At 44.4% G+C, this 21,224-nt stretch overlaps 2 protein-coding genes across 2 annotated transcripts in view; one reads left to right on the top strand and one right to left on the bottom strand.

Moving 5' to 3' along the window:
* HM13 (histocompatibility minor 13) overlaps positions 1-9,326 on the bottom strand; it is a gene marked incomplete in the record, with an annotated part of 19,195 nt that extends 9,869 nt beyond the window's left edge. The window contains 6 exon segments of the mRNA XM_056547547.1: positions 19-104; positions 206-294; positions 2,707-2,789; positions 6,132-6,230; positions 7,013-7,367; positions 9,274-9,326. Of these exon segments, the coding sequence (XP_056403522.1) occupies positions 19-104; positions 206-294; positions 2,707-2,789; positions 6,132-6,230; positions 7,013-7,367; positions 9,274-9,311 (750 nt within the window).
* Positions 9,327-17,924: 8,598 nt separating this feature from the next.
* Positions 17,925-21,224, top strand: part of HCK (HCK proto-oncogene, Src family tyrosine kinase) — a 358,121-nt gene continuing 354,821 nt past the window's right edge. The window contains exon 1 of the mRNA XM_056547422.1: positions 17,925-18,003. The gene's annotated coding sequence lies outside the window, so the exon portion shown is untranslated. The remainder of the gene's footprint in view (positions 18,004-21,224) is intronic.

Here is a 21,224-nt window from a genome sequence, read left to right as displayed (position 1 = left end):
ACACGAGGAGCTTCTCACCTTCTTAAGCAGGTACCAGACCCCGACTATTCCGCTGAGGATCAGACAGATCAAGTCCCGGGTGTCAAACTCGTAGTTTACAATCTCTACAGGAAGAATGTGCAGGTCAATTATTTATTCTGTATATAATGCCCAGAAAAGACCCCGAAGAGCGCCCCCCAGCTGTCTGCACACACAGTGCACTCACCTTCCTTACTGTCCCCCGAGCCCTGAGTGAAGAGCAGCTGATACTGTTTGTTAGGAAAGTTTTCTGGGACGAGTCTGTTCATTGCTGGGCTGAGGGAGGAGAAGTGTGTGATACAGAGAAGGAACGTGTTAAAGGGGTTATCTAACATGTTAAAAAACAATGGCCAGAAAAGTCTATCATTATTACATCTGCAGGGGTCCGACCTGACATCCCATCAATCAGCCATCTTATTGTTTATTGCGGCTTGTCCTTTTATCTCTGTACTACATATGGGTCGGCTGTAAGGTACTGCATTTTTGCCCTGCTCACTGGAATATATAATCCTTCTGTTTCCAACGCCATCACTACTAAATGTATGACAATCGGAAGGATGAAGAAGCTGCAGCACTCCCATGAGAGCCGTAACCCCGTTATACAACTGATCGTCAAGGGTGTCTGGAGTCAATCCCTTGCAGATCTAATACTGAAGGCCATCAATTACCTGGATAACCTCCAAGACTGAATCAAGAGAGGAGAAAGGGGGGAGAGAAGTGGGTAAAAAAAAAAATAAAAAAAAAATGAGGATGGACAGGGCCATGATCAAAAGCTCGATATTACTGAACAATGAAAAGTTCACACTTTATAATAGGCTTTCTTTTTTTAATAAATCACCATTTTTAAGACCCCTGGTTGCTGACAATGTATGGAGCATTCTTTATAACAACATGAGACAGAAATTCTGCACAGTGTTAATGGGGTACTCCGCCCCTAGACATCTTATCCCCTATACAAAGGATAGGGGATAAGATGTCTGATCCCGGTGGTCCCACTGCTGGGAACCCCCCGCGATCTATCCTGCAGCACGGAGTGAACTTCGCTGCCTGATGACGGGCGAAAAAGGGGCATGAGTATCGTGACGTCACGGTCCCACCCCCTCGTGATGTCACAGCCCACCCCCCTTGTGATGTCATAGCCTGCCCCCTCAATGCAAGTCTATGGGAAGGGGTGTGGTGACCGGGACCTCTAACTTTGGATAGGGGATAAGATGTCTAGGGGTGCAGTACCACTTTAACTCTTAGCACTGCTGAAGATTTGTCAAAATTACATCTAGTTGAAAATCATCATGTAAGTGAAACCTGTCAGCAAAACAAATCTCTCTCCTGTCCTGGGAGTTTGTGACAAATTATCAATTTGGAGGCCAGGCTGTTAAGCTCACAGGGAATTCTCTATGGTGGAAACAACTCTAACAAATACTCAGCCTTGAGCAGTAATAGGTCAGATTGTATTTTCTGCCTCTGAGTTTCGTGACTGTAAGCAGAAATCCTAAAAGTTTACATTAAAGTGGTCATTCTAAGATCTCTGCTTGCTGTCAGTAAATTCAGAGATCCTGCGGACGGATTATAAATTGTAATTTTGGGATAACCGCCTTAAAGGGTACCTGAGATCCTAAAATAGTATGTAATCTTTAGGCATCATGTTATATAGCAGAAGCCCATATTAAGTTATTAAGTGAATTGCCCTATATCTAGCCATGTGTTTATTTAACCTAGGGATCGACCGATATCGTTTTTTTAGGGCCAATACCGATAATCGGTGGAGGTTAGGGCCGATAGCCGATAACTTATACCGATATTCCGGTATAAGTTATCGGCTATTTATCCCCCCTCGACACCGCTGCAGGTCATTGATTTAAAGCGGGCGCTTTAAATCAATGCACTGCAGTGGCTTTTGCGGTGCCATAGGCCGCTCCCACCACCACCCGCTTCTCTCCCCCTGCCTGTCAGGGTGGTCCGGGCCATCCATCCTTCCGTCCTGTAGTGTCCGGCGCCATTCCGGGTGGAGGGTGAACTGGTCCGGGCTGTCCTTCTCCGGGGGTCATCTTCTCCACTCCGGGCTGGCTCCGGCCTAGTACGCTGCATAGACGCCGCTGCGAAGTGACGCCCGTGTGCAGCGACGCACCTGACGTCACGGCGTAGTGGCGTCTATGCAGCGTACTAGGCCAGAGCCTGCCCGGAGTGGAGAAGAGCACCCCCGGAGAAGGACAGCCCGTACCGGTTCACCCAGAATGGCGCCGGACACTACAGGACAGAAGGATGGATGGCCCGGACCACCCCCATTACGGGTAAGTTTTGTTTTTTTTTTTTTTTTTTATTGACTCGGAGGGTGGGGGAGGGGCCCGACCGGTATAGCGGTATGGGCAAAAATCCATACCGGTATACCGCCCAGCACTACGGTGGGTGGTGCGACGCGGTGGGTCGGGGGGGGGGGGGGGCGGTCGCAGTGCGGTGGGGGCGGTGCGGGGCATTATCGGCAAGGTAATTGCCGATACCGATAATGCCCAAAATCGTGATTATCAGCCGATAATATCGGCCATACCGATAATCGGTCGATCCCTAATTTGACCCCATGTTTTTCTGCCATGTGAGGCACTCACCAGATCTACATGTTGGGATTACCCATTTGTAACCTTGTTCTACTTATCCCATATACAGAGATCCATGTCTTGACACATTCATGCTCACCTTATAGTGTGTGCCAGAGCCAGGACGCCCAGAATAAAGAAATACATGGATAGTAAGAGGTTAATATATTCCTGGGAGAAGATCTGGAAGAAGGGGAAAAAAAAAGAATTGAAGAAATCAAAGAAAGCTAATTTACACAAGGAAAATGATTCTCCTAACAGATGGCAAATCCAGTAGACAATCCTTCCCTATTGTGACCGGTACCGTATAGTCACATCCATTGTAAAGGAGTTGTCTCTATTACAATGTCCATAGGCACTAATACCTAGATCATCTTTTCCCCTTACAGATTACAGTAGTCCCTCAAGTTACAATATTAATTGGTTCCAGGACGACCATTGTATGTTGAAACCATTGTATGTTGAGACCAGAACTCTATGGAAACCTGGTAATTGGTTCTGAAGCCACCAAAAGGTCATCCAAAAATAGGAAAAAGTGAGGATTAAAGAAAAATAAATAGCTAACTAATATAGATAAAGCAAATCCTTATATATAAAAGTAATAAAGATCTGCTGGGAGCTGTAAATCACTGTCTATTTCAGTGTTTCTCAACCTGAGTGCCTCCAGCTGTTGCAAAACTACAACTCCCAGCATGCCCGGACAGCCTTCGGCTGTCCGGGCATGCTGGGAGTTGTAGTTTTGCAACAGCTGGAGGCACCCTCTTTGGGAAACACTGGTCTATGTAGAGGACAGGAGCTTCTTCAGGGTCCTGTACAGAACACGCAATGTCCTAAAAAAAAAAAAAAAAGGAAAATGGAGCCGCCCTCACCTGGTGTCCAAAGGAGCAGCTAACCCTGGCACAGGTAAGGAGTAGTACAGAACATGTAATACCTCCCTGTACTGTAGGGGGCGCTACCAGACACCAGTCAGTGCATGCACTTTAGGAATACAGGGGTTTTACCAGTGAAATATCCATTCTGATTGGTCGGTTCTTCCAGTCATTGACACGTTTTGCAGATTCCAGTAGCATTGTATGTTGAGTCTGGTTTCAAGTTACAATGGTCCAGAAAAGACCATTGTATGTTGAAACTATTGTATGTTGAGGCCATTGTAAGTTGAGGGATCACTGTACTTTATTATATACCTACGCACAAATGGTAGTGCCCTATTGTAATGGCTCGAGGTATAAAATGATCAAATTATTCAACCCACACAACGAATGCTATAAAAAAATAAAAAATAAAAATAAACGGTTTGTATATAAATATGCTAGGATTGTTGGCACCTCAACAAAAATACTACTACTACTACTACTACTACAAGTAATTATAATAATAAATGTAATAGGAGTCAAAACAAGGAGATACAAAAAAAATTATTAAAAAAGGTTTTTCAAAAAATAGGTAGCCCAAAATTGTGGTAACAAAAACACCACAGCTGTCATAAGACTATGTTTATTCAACAATCATAAAGTTCTTGCTCTCAGAACTTGGCAATGAAGGAAAAACACGTGCCCTCAGGGTTCACAACTAGAGATGAGCGAACTTACAGTAAATTTGATTTGTCACGAACTTCTCGGCTCGGCAGTTGATGACTTTTCCTGCATAAAATAGTTCAGCTTTCAGGTGCTCTGATGGGCTGGAAAAGGTGGATACAGTCCTAGGAGACTCTTTCCTAGGAATGTATCCACCTTTTCCAGCCCACCGGAAAGCTGAACTAATTTATGCAGGATAAGTCATCAACTGCCGAGCCGAGAAGTTCGTGACGAATCGAATTTACTGTAAGTTCGCTCATCTCTACTAACAACCATAACTTTGTACTTTTTTTAATTATCAGTTCCTTCTGTGGGATTGTGTGTAGGATAAGTTGTACTTTTTTATGGCATCCTTCACTTTACCATGTAATGTATTGAAAAAACAAAAAATGTATTTATGGGTTGAAAATGGAAAAACAAAAATAATGCTGTCACATTTTGGGCATTTTATATATTTCTATGTATTTATGACTTTTATACATTTCTCTGATGTATGACTAAGGCCCTGCGGGCCGAAACGCGTCACGTTACCTGAACCCTTGTTGTTTCCTATGGCAACCACTTTGTCTTAATAAAGAAGTTCCGTTTTCACGAGCCAGCGCTGGACATTTTGTTTCTTCTGATATATTTCTTTACACCACCCTTACTCCTCTGCTGCACTGTCCACATGGCAGAATTTCAGCACCAGATGTTTCTGCCACGGAAATTCCGATTCTGGCATCCGCATGTCTATTCTTGTGATGGCGCATTTCCAAGTGGTCCTAGTGTTGGCATGTTCTGCTGATGCTCCGCGTGTGTACATAGCCTTACTCCTTGTGTCCCCTTGTATCTTCATAGATTGTAAGCACTTGTTAGCAGTGCCCTTATTCCTCATGTCCTCCCCATTTCATCAGAGATTGTAAGCTCTTGTGGGCAGGACCCTTACTCCTCATGTAACTCCTATCCCCCTCATATATTGTAAGCTCTTGTGGGCAGGACCCTTACTCCTCATGTAACTCCTATCCCCCTCATATATTGTAAGCTCTTGTGGGCAGGACCCTTACTCCTCATGTAACTTCTATCCCCCTCATATATAGTAAACTCTTGTGGGCAGGACCCTTACTCCTCATGTAACTCCTATCCCCCTCATATATTGTAAGCTCTTGTGGGCAGGACCCTTACTCCTCATGTAACTCCTATCCCCCTCATATATTGTAAGTAGAGATGAGCGAACTTACAGTAAATTCGATTCGTCACAAACTTCTCGGCTCGGCAGTTGATGACTTATCCTGCATAAATTAGTTCAGCTTTCAGGTGCTCCCGTGGGCTGGAAAAGGTGGACACAGTCCTAGGAGACTCTTTCCTAGGACTGTATCCACCTTTTCCAGCCCACGGGAAGCTGAACTAATTTATGCAGGATAAGTCATCAACTGCCGAGCCGAGAAGTTCGTGACGAATCGAATTTACTGTAAGTTCGCTCATCTCTAATTGTAAGCTCTTGTGAGCAGTACCCTTGCTTCTTGTTTAAATAATTTGTGTGCAATTTTAGAATGTCAGATTTTTGTCGGAAGATGTTCCCTCAGCTTTGTTGTGTTGTCCACAGCATTACGTGGAGGCTCTATTCTTGCGGCACGATATGTAGATTTTATTGATACCGTTTCTGATGACACTGACTATTTTATTTTTGCCTTTTACATCATTCTAGTTGGGATTATCCAGGCAGAAACGTAATTTTGCAATTGGTAGAGACCCTACAGCTGTCAGAGCATGCTGGGCGTTATAGTTTTGCATTAGTCAAAAATCCTGCAACTGTTGGAGCATGCTTGGAGTTGTAATTTTTTTTACAATGGCTAAAGAGCCTGTGGCTGTTAGGGCATGCTGGGAATTGTAGTTTTTCCATAGCTAGAGAGCCACAGGTTGGAGAAAACTGGTATAGACCATAAACCCTTATATTGTAAAATCTGACACTCACTTTAAAAAACAGATATAGCCCAAAGAGGGTGCAGCTGGCGATGATGGGGAACCTGGCAGCGTCCCTGCTGGTGATCGTTTCTGGCATGTCAGATGAGTTCTGCAGAAAAACAAAAACAACCAGCAGTGAGATTCAGGATAAGGCTGTGATTATCGAGCAATAGGGCAGCAGACTAGCAGTACCCACCCTGCAATAGGCTTTAATACACAGGTGACAGAAGCATTTTGTTGCTCATGCTTTGATGCCCACCACACTGGCACACAATAGGCAGCTCAATGCCTTCCTATGGCTAGTAAAAAAGATAAAAACAACAGGATGCGCTCCGTAGTGTATTACCTCGTGGTTAAATGGTAACACTGAGTGTGAACTGCGCTTACCATAGGGGGTTGTACTGGAAACCAAGTACAATAATAGGATAGCGTATGAAGAATACGAAGGTCTCTGCAGCCGCTCCACGCCAGCAAACAACATGAATAAAGCTTCCTTCACCAAACACATGGCGGGGAAAAAGGCGCTGAGACCGGGATAAGGTAAGGGAATTGTTTTACCCACAATGCAACGCATTTCGAAGAGAATCCGCTTCCTCAGGCAAGCGGATTCTCCACGAAATGCTTTGCATTGTGGGTAAAAAATTCCCTTACCTTATCCTGGTCTCAGCGCCTTTTTATCCCACCGTGCGTTTGGAGGAGAAAGCATTGTTTCTATGGATACGGCATCCATGCCAACAGATGGTTAAAATGCGATCCCGGATGTTTTTTGGTCATTATGATGCACTAGGTGAATCAAATCTGGCAAGGACTGGCAAAACGATAGGCTACTGCCCATCCCCCACCAATAACAGGCTGTAGCCTCTATACTGGGAGCAATACGGGTTTCCTCACCTTCCCCCGGGCACAGCTGACGCTTCTCATCGCCCCAAAGAAGATGGGCAGCAGAGCCATCCCCAGCAGGCTGCCGTACGCCAATGCCGTCCCCTCCGGAGAGCTCCCCAGTCTCCCGGTGCCGTTCACGGCAGCATCGCTCTCATTGTGCAGAGCCGCGGGCTCCAGCTCCGCCATGTCCGGGATGTCGCTGCTTTGTGTGGATTCACAGCGATCGGACCGGTAAGGACACGTTACCAAAGCTGCCGGAAGTGACGTGAGATTCGGGCGACTGACAGAACATTCAACTTCCTTAACGACCAGGCGCGGCTGTATCCAAGGGAGGGTCAGGATTATAGTAGTTATAATGCCGCCCCTAGATACAAGAACATAACTGCTATAATACTGCCTCCTATGAACAAGAATATAACTACTATAATACTGCCTCCTAGATACAAGAATATAACTACTATAATACTGCCCCCTAGATACAAGAATATAACTACTATAATACTGTCCCCTATTTACAAGAATATATCTTCTATAATACTGTCCTCTATTTACAAGAATATACTGTAACTACAATAATACTGACCCCTATGTACAAGAATATAACTGCTATAATACTGCCTCCTATGTACAAGAATATAACTACTATAATACTGCCCCCTAGATACAAGAATATAACTACTATAATACTGTCCCCTATGTACAAGAATATAACTACTATAATACTGCCCCCTATGAACAAGAATATAACTACTATAATACTGCCCCTATGTACAAGAATATAACTACTATAATACTGCCCCTATGTACAAGAATATAACTACTATAATACTGCCCCTATATACAAGACTATCAATACTATAATACTGCCTCCTATGTACAAGAATATAACTACTATAATACTGCCTCCTATGTACAAGAATATAACAACTATAATACTGACTCCTTTGTACAAGAATATAACTGCTATAATACTGACTCCTATGTACAAGACTATAACTACTATAATACTGCCCCTATATACAAGAATATAACTACTATAATACTGACTCCTATGTACAAGACTATAACTACTATAATACTGCCCCTATATACAAGAATATAACTACTATAATACTGCTCCTATGTACAAGAATATAACTACTATAATACTGCCTCCTATGTACAAGAATATAACTACTATAATACTGCCCCCTATGTACAAGAATATAACTACTATAATACTGCCCCATATGTACAAGAATATAACTATTATAATACTGTTGTCCCCTATGTACAAGAATATAACTACTATAATACTGTCGTCCCCTATGTACAAGAATATAACTACTATAATACTGCCTCCTATGTACAAGAATATAACTACTATAATACTGCCCCCTATGTACAAGAATATAACTACTATAATACTGCCCCATATGTACAAGAATATAACTATTATAATACTGTTGTCCCCTATGTACAAGAATATAACTACTATAATACTGCCTCCTATGTACAAGAATATAACTACTATAATACTGCCCCCTATGTACAAGAATATAACTACTATAATACTGCCTCCTATGTACAAGAATATAACTAGTATAATACTGCCTGATATGTACAAGAATATATCTACTATAATACTGCCCCCTATGTACAAGAATATAACTACTATAATACTGCCCCCTATGTACAAGAATATAACTACTATAATACTGCCACCTATGTACAAGAATATAACTACTATAATACTGTCCCCTATGTACAAGAATATAACTACTATAATACTGCCCCCTATGTATAAGAATATAACTACTATAATACTGCCACCTATGTACAAGAATATAACTACTATAATACTGTCCCCTATGTACAAGACTATAACTACTATAATACTGCCACCTATATACAATATTACTAATGTAGTACCGTGCCCAATGTACAAGAATATATCTACTATATCACTGCCTCCTATGTACTAGAATATAACTACTATAATACTGCCTCCTATGTTCAAGAATATAATTACTATAATACTGCTTCTGTGTACTGTACAAGAATATAACTACTATAATACTGCCACCTATGTACAAGCAGGGCCGCCATCAGGGGGGTACAACCTGTACCCCAGTAAGGGGCCCGCCTGGCCCCAACACTCTTTCTTGCGAGACAGTGAGTCACTCACTGACCGCTGGGGGTGGGGGTAGGCGTCACTATATACTGACTGACTACAGTCAGTCAGTCACACCAGAGAAGGGGGCCACCGCCATCACATTCTTTTTTCTTACATTCCAGCCCTGTCCTGTCTGTGGCCCATACTGGCCATCGGGGGCTGGAGTAAGAGGGAGCGCCGTACGGAGGGCAGCACACTGTCACTTTAAAATAGCAGGGGCTGCATCTGGTATGAGACGTGCCTGTGCGTGGCCGTCAGTTACCAGCAGGCCCTGCTAGTAGCAGCTGGCCAGTGACATTGGCCCACATGTCCATCCTCTTCCTGCCCAGCACCCACAATAGAGGAGCGGAGCAGTAGGCTACACTGCACACAGGTACTTGCTTGTATGAGGGCAGTGCATATGTGTATGAAGGCTGTGTGTGTTTGTTTTGGGGCAGTGTATGTGTATGGGGGCAGTGTATGTGTGTATGATGGCCGTGTGTATGTGTATGGGGGCACTGTGTGTGTATGGGGGCAGTGTGTTTGGGGGCAGTGTATGTGTATGGGGGCAGTGTGTGTGTTTGGGGGCAGTGTGTGTGTTAGGGGGCAGTGTGTGTATGTTTGTGGGCAGTGTATGTGTATGGGGGCATTGTATGTGTATGGGGGCAGTGTGTGTGTGTGTGGGTGTGTAGGCCATGTGTGTGTGTTTGGGGGCAGAGTGTGTGTTTAGGGCAGTGTGTGTGTGTTTGGGGGCAGAGTGTGTGTTTAGGGCAGTGTATGTGTATGGGGTAGTGTATGTGTATGGGGGCAGTGTATGTGTTTGGGGGAAGTGTATGTGTTTGGAGGCAGTGTGTGTGTATGTATGGGGGCAGTGTGTGTATGGGGGCAAAGTGTGTGTGTGTATGGGGGCAGTGTGTATGGGGGGCAGTGTGTGTGTTTGGGGGCAGTGTGTGTATGGGAGCAGTGTGTGTGCATGGGGCAGTGTATGTGTTTGGGGACAGTGTATGTGTTTGGGGGCAGTGTATGTTTTTGGGGGCAGTGTGTGTGTATGGGGGCAGTGTGTGGGTATGGGGCAGTGTATGTGTGTATGATGGCTGTGTGTGTGTTTGGGGGCAGTGTGTGTGTGTATGGGAGCAGTGTGTTTGTATGGGGGCAGTGTATGTGTATGGGGGCAGTGTATGTATGTATGATGGCTGTGTGTGTGTTTGGGTGCAGTGTATGTGTGTATGATGGCTGTGTGTGTGTTTGGGGGCAGTGTGTGTGTATAGGGGCAGTGTGTTTGTATGGGGGCAGTGTGTGTGTGTATAAGGGCAGTGTGTGTGTGTGTGTGTGTGTGTATGGGGGCAGTGTATGTGTATGGGGCAGTGTATGTATGTATGATGGCTGTGTGTGTTTGGGTGCAGTGTATGTGTGTATGATGGCTGTGTGTGTGTTTGGGGGCAGTGTGTGTGTGTATGGGGGAAGTGTGTTTGTATGGGGGCAGTGTGTGTGTACAAGGGCAGTGTGTGTGTGTGTGTGTGTGTGTGTGTATGGGGGCAGTGTATGTGTATGGGGGCAGTGTATGTATGTATGATGGCTGTGTGTGTTTGGGTGCAGTGTATGTGTGTATGATGGCTGTGTGTGTGTGTGTGTTTGGGGGCAGTGTGTGTGTATAGGGGCAGTGTGTTTGTATGGGGGCAGTGTGTGTATGGGGGCAGTGTATGTGTATGGGGCAGTGTATGTGTATGGGGGCAGTGTATGTATGATGGCAATGTCTGTTTGTTTGGGTGCAGTGTATGTGTGTATGATGGCTGTGTGTGTATTTGGGGGCAGTGTGTTTGTATGGGGGCAGTGTGTGTGTGTATGCGGGCAGTGTATGTGTATGGGAGCAGTGTATGTATGTATGATGGCTGTGTGTGTGTTTGGGTGCAGTGTATGTGTGTATGATGGCTGTATGTGTTTGGGGGCAGTGTATGTGGCAGTGTATGTGTGTATGATGGCTGTGTGTGTGTTTGGGGGCAGAGTATGTGTATGGGGCAGTGTATCTGTATGGGGGCAGTGTATGTGTGTATGATGGCTGTGTGTGTATAAAGGGACTGTGTGTATTTAGGGGCTGTATATGTGTGTATGATGGCCATGTGTGTCTATATAGTGGCAGTGTATGTGCATATAGAAGCTGTATATGTGTGTATGATGGCCATGTGTGTGTATATACAGTGGCAGTGAATGTGCATATAGAAGCTGTGTATGTGTGTATGATGGCCATGTATGTGTGTATAGGGGCAGTATATGATGGCCATGTGTGTGTATATAGGGGCAGTGTATGTGTGTATGATGGCCATGTGTGTCTATATAGTGGCAGTGTCTGTGCATATAGAGGCTGTATATGTGTGTATGATGGCCATGTGTGTGTATATACAGTGGCAGTGTATGTGCATATAGAAGCTATGTATGTGTGTATGATGGCCATGTGTGTGTATATCGGGGCAGTGTATGTGTGTATGATGGCTGTGTGTGCGTTTGGGGGCAGTGTGAGTGTGTATGGGCGCAGTGTGTTTGTATGGGGCAGTGTGTGTGTGTATAAGGGCAGTGTGTGTGTGTTTATGGGGGCAGTGTATGTATGTATGATGGCTGTGTGTGTGTTTGGGTGCAGTGTGTGTGTGTATGATGGCTGTGTGTGTGTGTGTTTGGGGGCAGTGTGTTTGTATGGGGGCAGTGTGTGTGTGTATAAGGGCAGTGTGTGTGTGTGGGGGGCAGTGTATGTGTATGGGGGCAGTGTATGTATGTATGCATGATGGCAATGTGTGTGTGTTTGGGTGCAGTGTATGTGTGTATGATGGCTGTGTGTTTGGGGGCAGTGTGTTTGTATGGGGGGCAGTGTGTATGTATAAGGGCAGTGTGTATGTGTGTATGCGGGCAGTGTATGTGTATGGGGGCAGTGTATGTATGTATGTATGATGGCTGTGTGTGTGTGTTTGGGTGCAGTGCATGTGTGTATGATGGCTGTGTGTATTTGGGGGCAGTGTATGTGGCAGTGTATGTGTGTATGATGGCCATGTGTGTGTATATACAGTGGCAGTGTATGTGCATACAGAAGCTGTGTATGTGTGTATGATGGCCATGTATGCGTGTATAGGGGCAGTGTATGATGGCCATGTGTGTGTATATAGGGGCAGTGTATGTGCATATAGAGGGTGTATATGTGTGTATGATGGCCATGTGTGTGTATATACAGTGGCAGTGTATGTGCATATAGAAGCTGTGTATGTGTGTATGATGGCCATGTGTGTGTATATCGAAGCAGTGTATGTGTGTATGATGGCCGTGTGTGTCTATGTAGTGGCAGTGTATGTGCATATAGAAGAAGCTGTGTATGTGTGTTGTGATGACTCGCTCTTGCAGATAGGTGCGGTTTCAGTATAGAGGCAAGGAGACAATGCTTTTCAAATCACACGGCAAACAGTCTTTAAAAGCAGAACAAAGGAAAACGTAACAAAAGTCCACCTGTATTTCCTAGGTGTTTGTTCACACCTGAGTTCATGCCATGCGGCATCAAGCAAGTCTTTTCCAGGCCTCCAGCTAGGCTGTTCAGCAGCTTCCACTCTTGGAGCAACCACAGGGAAGAACTCCACACACAACTTTCTCTGGCAGTGTGAGCTGCAACTAGCAAATCCCCCTCAGCTGGTGAGGCAGCCTATCTTTAAGGCCAACAAAAGGTGGCCTGGATTGTGGGGAATGACCCCCACCCTACACTTGGTCATTCCCAGTAAGGGCCGTCCCGGATTGGCCTTCCAGCCATACTACGGCCATAGTGTCAGTCTGCATCGCAGAACAGACACTGAATAATACCGGCTCTTACTTCAGCAAAGCCAGGAGCCTTGGTGACACATAACGCCCATCAACCACCAAACCTTTAATCTTCTCACAGTGTATGTGTGTATGATGACCATGTGTGTATGAGAAAGCCAGCGTGAGGCTGGAGAAACGTAGTCTCTCACATCATGGAATAAATTCACCGTTCTTTTGAACTCTACCTGTGGTGTGCTGCTTCTATATTTTTGTATACATTGAGGAACCAGTGGACCGAGGTTCAGAATATGCGGGCACCCCTATTTCTTTTTTTCTTGACATTTCTGGAGGTGCTGTTCTTATTGGATATTTATATATATATATATATATATATATATATATATATAGTGGCAGAGTATGTGCATATAGAAGCTGTGTATGTGTGTATGATGGCCATGTGTGTGTATATCGGGGAAGTGTATGTGTGTATGATGGCCATGTGTGTCTATATATAGTGGCAGTGTATGTGCATATAGAGGCTGTATATGTGTGTATGATGGCCATCGTTTGTCGAATCCATCGTATGTTGAGGGATTCGTGCAATGTAAAGTATAGGAAGCTGTACTCACCTGTCCTCGCCGCTCGAGATGGTGTCCCCGATTGTGATCCTGGCCTCCGCTGGGCTCTCCTGGTCTTCTCCGGTTCTCTGCTGTCTTCTCCGGTCCTCTTCTGTCTTCCGCAAGGCCTTACTAGGCCTGCGTAGCGACGTCATTACGCCGCTGCGTACGCCATTCCTATTGGATGACGTGCGCAGCAGCGTATTGACGTCATCGGAGAGGGCCGAGAAGACACCGGAAGACGCGCTGGACCCGGAGGGCACCCCGGAGCATCGTGGAGGGGTAAGCAATACTTACCGCACCACACGGGGAACATTAAGCTGCTATCCGGCAGCAGCTTAAGCATTTGGCGCTGCCGGATAGCACTTAATGCGTTGGCCCCGACATAAAAAAGCATCGTATGTGTGCATGATAGCCATGTGTGTGTATATCGGGGAAGTGTATGTGTGTATGATGGCCATGTGTGTCTATATAGTGGCAGTGTATGTGCATATAGAGGCTGTATATGTGTGTATGATGGCCATGTGTGTCTATATAGTGGCAGTGTATGTGCATATAGAAGCTGTGTATGTGTGTATGATGGCAATGTGTGTCTATATAGTGACAGTGTATGTGCATATAGAGGCTGTATATGTGTGTATGATGGCCATGTGTGTCTATATAGTGGCAGTGTATGTGCATATAGAAGCTGTGTATGTGTGTATGATGGCAATGTGTGTCTATATAGTGACAGTGTATGTGCATATAGAGGCTGTGTATGTGTGTATGATGGCAATGTGTGTCTATATAGTGACAGTGTATGTGCATATAGAGGCTGTATATGTGTGTATGATGGCCATGTGTGTTTATATAGTGGCAGTGTATGTGCATATAGAAGCTGTGTATGTGTGTATGATGGCCATGTGTGTGTATATAGGGGCAGTGTATGTGTGTATGATGGCCATGTGTGTGTATATAGGGGCAGTGTATGTGTGTATGATGGCCATGTGTGTGTATATAGGGGAAGTGTATGTGTGTATGATGGTCATGTGTATGTATATAGGGGCAGTGTATGTGTTATGGCCGCCATCATCGCCGTCTCTTATGCACGCTAAGCCACATATTTATGACCGTAAATACTGTCACATTAATTCCTGATGACGGGACAGCTGGAAACGTATAGAAACTAAAAGAAAAATGAAAGCCTGACCGGACCAATTAGGAAGCAAAATCAGGATAAGAGGTTTTTGTTTCACACTAATGTGGAGGATTGTTTGTTTACTTCATGTGACTTATCTTAGAATGTGGGCATTGTGTAACTAATAGTACCTGCAGATATGAAGATGTCCTAAGAACAGTTATGTTGTATGCACTGTATGGGTTAAATGCCATTAATTTGATAGCATGCAGTAAGAGACTGAGATTGTAGCCAGCCACAGAGAGGATTCATGCATTGATGTTTTGGAGTGTGCTAAAATGCGCTAAAAAGGAACTCTCAATAATATACTAATAATGAGTGTGACTACAACACTAACACGACTAATTCTGAATACATGCAAATATATAAAATAGCTGGCAAGGATTCTTGTGATGGAACACATGATTGTATAAGAATGTATAAGACTGGAACACATTGGTGTTGAAAATTGGATGTTTACTCAGGCAAGTGTGCATATATGGTCAGTGTGAACAGGCGGCTAGTATTAATATGGCTACTAAGATGGCAGGAACCATTATTGGCCGTTATGACCCGGCAAAATTACGGCCATCAATCTGCAAAAAAAAGAGGGAGTTTAAAGGGTACCTCTCATCAAAAAAAACTTTTGATATATTATAGATTAATGTATGCAGAATAACTTTACAATTGCATGTTATTAAATCATATGCTTCTTTCTATTTAATTTTCCACTTTGAAGAAATGACCACTAGGGGTCTCCCTACCAGTCCTGGCAGCAAGCATTTCAGACTCATGCTGGAGTCCTAAACACTACCAGCTGCCAGTCTGCTTTGTTCACAAAGGAGAACACTCAGAGCTGCCAGCCTGCTTTGTTCACAGCCTGTTTGGCTGTGAACAAAGCAGGCTGGCAGCTCTGAGTGTTTAGGACTCCAGCATGAGTCAGAAATGCTTGCTGACAGGACTGATCGGGAAAAATACAACAGAAAGAAGCTTATTTTTCATTAACATGCTATTGGAAAGTTATTCAACATTCATTAATCTAAAATATATCAAAAGTTTATTTGATGAGAGGTACCCTTTAATTACTATAATACTACCTTCTATATACAAGCACATAACTACTGCCAGTGGTGGTATTTACCATTATGCCAACAAGGCCCATGTGGTAGTTTAAGGGGGGCAGCAGAAATGGCACTTCAGTGCTTCCTGTGACTGCTGGCACCAAATGGGCACAGTGCATACCTCACCATGCATGCATGTATAAATGTATGATAGAGGTGTATGTGACTGGTGTATGATAGATGTGTATTTGATAAATATGTGTATGTATAATAGATATTTGTATGTACTTTATAATAGACACACACCTATAATACACCAGTCATATACACATATCTACCATACATTTATCATACATACATACAAACACCTATCATACATATATCAGTCACATACACATCTATCATAATGCAAACATATAATGTACATCATTCATACATCCATCATTTATACATATACTGTACATCAATGCAGAGTGGTGGGTGTATGGGGGGGGGGGGATCTGGTTAGGGCAGCACAAAACTAAAATACACCACCGAATACAGCCCCCTATGTACAAGAATATAACAGCTATATTCTTGTACATAGGAGTATTTTAGTACTTATATACTTGTACATAGGAGGCAGTATTAAAGTAGTTATACTTTTGTACATAGGGGCAGTATAATAGTAGTTTCATTCTTGTACATAGGAGGCAGTATTAAAGTAGTTATACTTTTGTACATAGGGGCAGTATAATAGTAGTTTCATTCTTGTACATAGGAGGCAGTATTATAGTAGTTATATTCTTGTGCATAGGAAGCAGTATTATAGTAGTTATATTCTTGTACATATGGGGCAGTGTTATAGTAGTTATATTCCTGTAAATAGGGGGCAGTATTATATAAATTATATTCTTGTACATAGGAGGCAGTATTATAGTAGTTATATTCTTGTATATAGGAGACAGTATTATAGTAGTTATATTCTTGTACAGAGGAGGCAGTATTATAGTAGATATATATTTGTACATAGGATGCAGTATTATAGTAATTTTATTCTTGTAAATAGGAAGCAATATTATAGTATAGTAATTATTGCTTTGTCTATAGGGGCATTATTGTACATAGTAAGCAGTATTATAGTAGTTATATCTTTGTACATAGGAGGCAGTAGTATAAATGGGAAGTATCACATAGGGGGCATTATTACAGTAGTTATATGTGCCATAATTCAGTTCATTCATGTTCATAAGCAGATTTAGTATGGTCACCATTATGCCATTGACCAGAAGCATTTGATATGACGCACGCCTACTTCCTCTAGTCATATTTACATTACAAGTGATTTGATTGGTGGGGTAGAATTATTAGTGTTATTTTTTATTTTTAGAACGCCCTTGGTTCCAGGGCACTGTACATATGATTAGGGATTAGAATACATGACACAAGTATAATACGTGCGTAAATGATAGACTGATACAGAGGAGACAGAAGGAAGCCACCATTCACTGTGCAGTACAGTCACAGCAGCATTATTCTAGGTTAAGGTGCCACCTCATAGTGGGGGCTTTGTGTTCTAATATATTGTACTTTAAGGACAACAGTTAGCTATACATGTCACTTTCACTGCCGTTGCATCTCCTATGTCAGTGGTCTTCAACCTGCGGACCTCCAGATGTTGCAAAACTACAACTCCTAGCATGCCCGGACAGCCGTTGGCTGTCCGGGCATGCTGGGAGTTGTAGTTTTGCAACATCTGGAGGTCCGCAGGTTAAAAACCAATGTCCTATGTGCCATAACATAACACTGAAATTGGTAACTTTATTAGTCTGAAGCTCTCACAAAGATTTTGTCCAAAGATTTTGGAGGTTACTAGGACCCAATAAAAGATTGTTCTAGTAGAAGGCTCTAGTAGAATCAAGTTTGATGAAGAGCATCCATAAGAGAAGGCATGGGTATTTTTGGGCATTAGATCCCAGCCACGCCAATGACGCGTTTCGGGTATTCACCCTTCCTCAGATTGATACCAATCTGAGGAAGGGTGAATACCCAAAACGCGTCATTGGTTAATAAAGTACATCTTTTAATCGACCTTCTGAATCGAGTATATCCTTTTGGGAGAAGCAGCGCCTAAAGAGGGATTTTTCTACTCATCTAATTGTATGCATTCTGGACAGCCCAGCATTGGCTTCCATTTCCCTACGGCTTTGCAGCACTCCTTGGATATCTCTACTCGTCTGTACCCCTTGCACCGGGGTGATATGCGCAAATCCATTGCGCTCAAGGTAAGCACAATAACAATCATCCTTTTTAATTTTGATATCTTGGGATAACGCACTAGGCGCCTTGTGGTTTTTCTTTTTGTTTCCCATTTCCACATCCTTGGGAAGATATGATTAGATTAACTCTTAATGGGTACACTCAATTAAAGGGCTCAGTGTTACTAATATTTTTTTCCTTTATGGAACGCTTCACGAATTTGCATATGATAGTTTCCCTTTAAGTGAATGTAAACACTGTATAAAGTTATCTTTTCATCTGTAGGCTATACATGACAGTCTGTGTGCTTATAGGATGTGCAGCATCTACTGCCCCCACCACCCCCTGAGCTTCAGCAGGGGGTGGGGCAGCGAGGGGCCCCAGGCTCCAAGTCTCCTTTCTGTGTCCCAGTGAATCAATACCAGGCAGGGGCTCACAGTACACGCAGCACCCAGTGTTTATCAGATGTGTGCCAGGTCATTAAACACATAGCAGGAATCCAGCCGCACTGCGTCTGGGCATAGGAGTCAGGAACAATACAACAGTTTCCCCTACAGAATATTTTTCCATAGCTCCCTGTCCGCGGCCCCCCTATGTTTGTATGCATACAGTAAGTTTTTCTTGGAAAACAGAGCCTTGTTTAAGAGCAGCTTGACGTTGTGTTACTAAGGACACCTTACACTGGGAGATATTTATACTCTACATTAAAACACTGAGAAAAACCCTATAAACACTACGGGACACTGATTTATATGTAAAACGAATGTCAAAGGGGCTGTGCACATACACGTTCACTCAGCTCTACGAGATGTACCGCAAGGGCTTATCTGATCCAGTATACTGTATGTTTTGGGATTTTGGTAATAAGGCAACGCTAACAGATCGATGAACAGGTGCAGGTAAATCTTAGAACCCCTATTACCTTACTCACCAAGTATGGGTGTATGGCTGCCTAATGGAGCTCCCATGTAAAACTTTGAGTTGGAAAGTAGATTTTTGGGCTCTACGTAGGAGAATTTTGAATTTACAGAATTTTTTTTTTGTTGCTAATCAGTAGAAAAATATAGACTTCATTGGAGGAGATTGTACTTGTAGCCAACAATCGACAATCTATGGAGTCTTTGGGGAAGCAAGTGTCACGATGCCGGCTGGCAGGTAGTGGATCCTCTGTGCCAGAGAGGGATTGGCGTGGACCGTGCTAGTGGATCGGTTCTAAGTCACTACTGGTTTTCACCAGAGCCCGCCGCAAAGCGGGATGGTCTTGCTGCGGCGGTAGTGACCAGGTCGTATCCACTAGCAACGGCTCAACCTCTCTGGCTGCTGAAGATAGGCGCGGTACAAGGGAGTAGACAGAAGCAAGGTCGGACGTAGCAGAAGGTCGGGGCAGGCAGCAAGGATCGTAGTCAGGGGCAACGGCAGGAGGTCTGGAACACAGGCTAGGAACACACAAGGAAACGCTTTCACTGGCACGATGGCAACAAGATCCGGCAAGGAAGTGCAGGGGAAGTGATGTGATATAGGGAAGTGCACAGGTGATAACACTAATTGGAACCACTGCGCCAATCAGCGGCGCAGTGGCCCTTTAAATCGCAAAGACCCGGCGCGCGCGCGCCCTAGGGAGCGGGGCCGCGCGCGCCGGGACAGGACTGACGGGGAGCGAGTCAGGTACGGGAGCCGGGGTGAGCATCGCGAGCGGGCGCTACCCGCATCGCGAATCGCATCCCGGCTGGAGGCGGTATCGCAGCGCCCCGGGTCAGTGGATCTGACCGGAGCGCTGCAGTGAGGAGAGTGTAGCGAGTGCTCCGGGGAGGAGCGGGGACCCGGAGCGCTCGGCGTAACAGTACCCCCCCCCCCTTGGGTCTCCCCCTCTTCTTAGAGCCTGAGAACCTGAGGAGCAGACTTTTGTCTAGGATATTGTCCTCAGGTTCCCAGGATCTCTCTTCTGGACCACAACCCTCCCAATCCACTAAAAAAAAAGTTTTCCCTCTGACCTTTTTGGATGCCAAAATCTCTTTGACGGAGAAGATGTCCGAGGAGCCGGAAACAGGAGTGGGAGGAACAGATTTGGGAGAGAAACGGTTAATGAAAAGTGGTTTAAGAAGAGAAACGTGAAAGGCATTAGGAATACGAAGAGAAGGAGGAAGAAGAAGTTTGTAAGAGACAGGATTAATCTGGCACAAAATTTTGAAAGGACCAAGATAGCGTGGTCCCAACTTATAGCTAGGGACACGGAAGCGGACATATTTAGCGGAGAGCCATACCTTGTCTCCAGGGGAAAAAATGGGAGGAGCTCTTCTTTTCTTATCCGCGAACTTCTTCATGCGTGATGAAGCCTGTAAGAGAGAATTTTGGGTCTCTCTCCATATGATGGAAAGATCACGAGAAATTTCATCCACAGCGGGCAGACCAGAGGGCAAGGGGGTAGGGAGGGGGGGAAGAGGGTGACGGCCGTACACCACGAAAAATGGGGATTTGGAGGAAGATTCAGAGACTCTGAAATTATACGAGAATTCGGCCCAAGGTAGAAGATCTGCCCAGTCATCCTGGCGGGAGGAAACAAAATGTCGTAAATAATCACCCAAGACCTGGTTAATTCTTTCTACTTGTCCATTGGATTGAGGATGATATGCAGAAGAAAAATGTAATTTAATCTTGAGTTGTTTACAGAGAGCCCTCCAGAATTTAGACACGAATTGGACGCCTCTATCCGAGACGATCTGCGTAGGCAACCCGTGAAGACGAAAAATGTGTACAAAAAATTGTTTAGCCAACTGAGGCGCTGAAGGAAGACCAGGAAGAGGGATGAAATGTGCCATTTTGGAGAATCGATCAACGACCACCCAAATAACAGTGTTGCCACGGGAAGGGGGTAAGTCAGTAATAAAATCCATACCAATCAGAGACCAAGGCTGTTCGGGGACAGGCAGAGGATGAAGAAAACCAGCGGGCTTCTGGCGAGGAGTCTTATCCCGGGCACAGATAGTGCAAGCTCGCACAAAGTCCACCACATCCGTCTCTAGAGTCGGCCACCAATAGAAGCGAGAGATGAGTTGCACAGATTTCTTGATGCCCGCATGACCTGCGAGATGGGAGGAGTGACCCCATTTGAGGATTCCGAGGCGTTGGCGTGGAGAAACAAAGGTCTTTCCTGGAGGAGTTTGCCTGATGGAGGCTGGAGAAGTGGAAATCAGGCAGTCAGGAGGAATGATGTGTTGCGGAGAGAGTTCAACTTCAGAAGCATCTGAGG

The sequence above is a fragment of the Hyla sarda genome, chromosome 12 (assembly GCF_029499605.1).
Source record: "Hyla sarda isolate aHylSar1 chromosome 12, aHylSar1.hap1, whole genome shotgun sequence".
Classification (NCBI taxonomy): domain Eukaryota; kingdom Metazoa; phylum Chordata; class Amphibia; order Anura; family Hylidae; genus Hyla; species Hyla sarda.
This window is presented reverse-complemented; position numbering and strand designations above follow the sequence as displayed.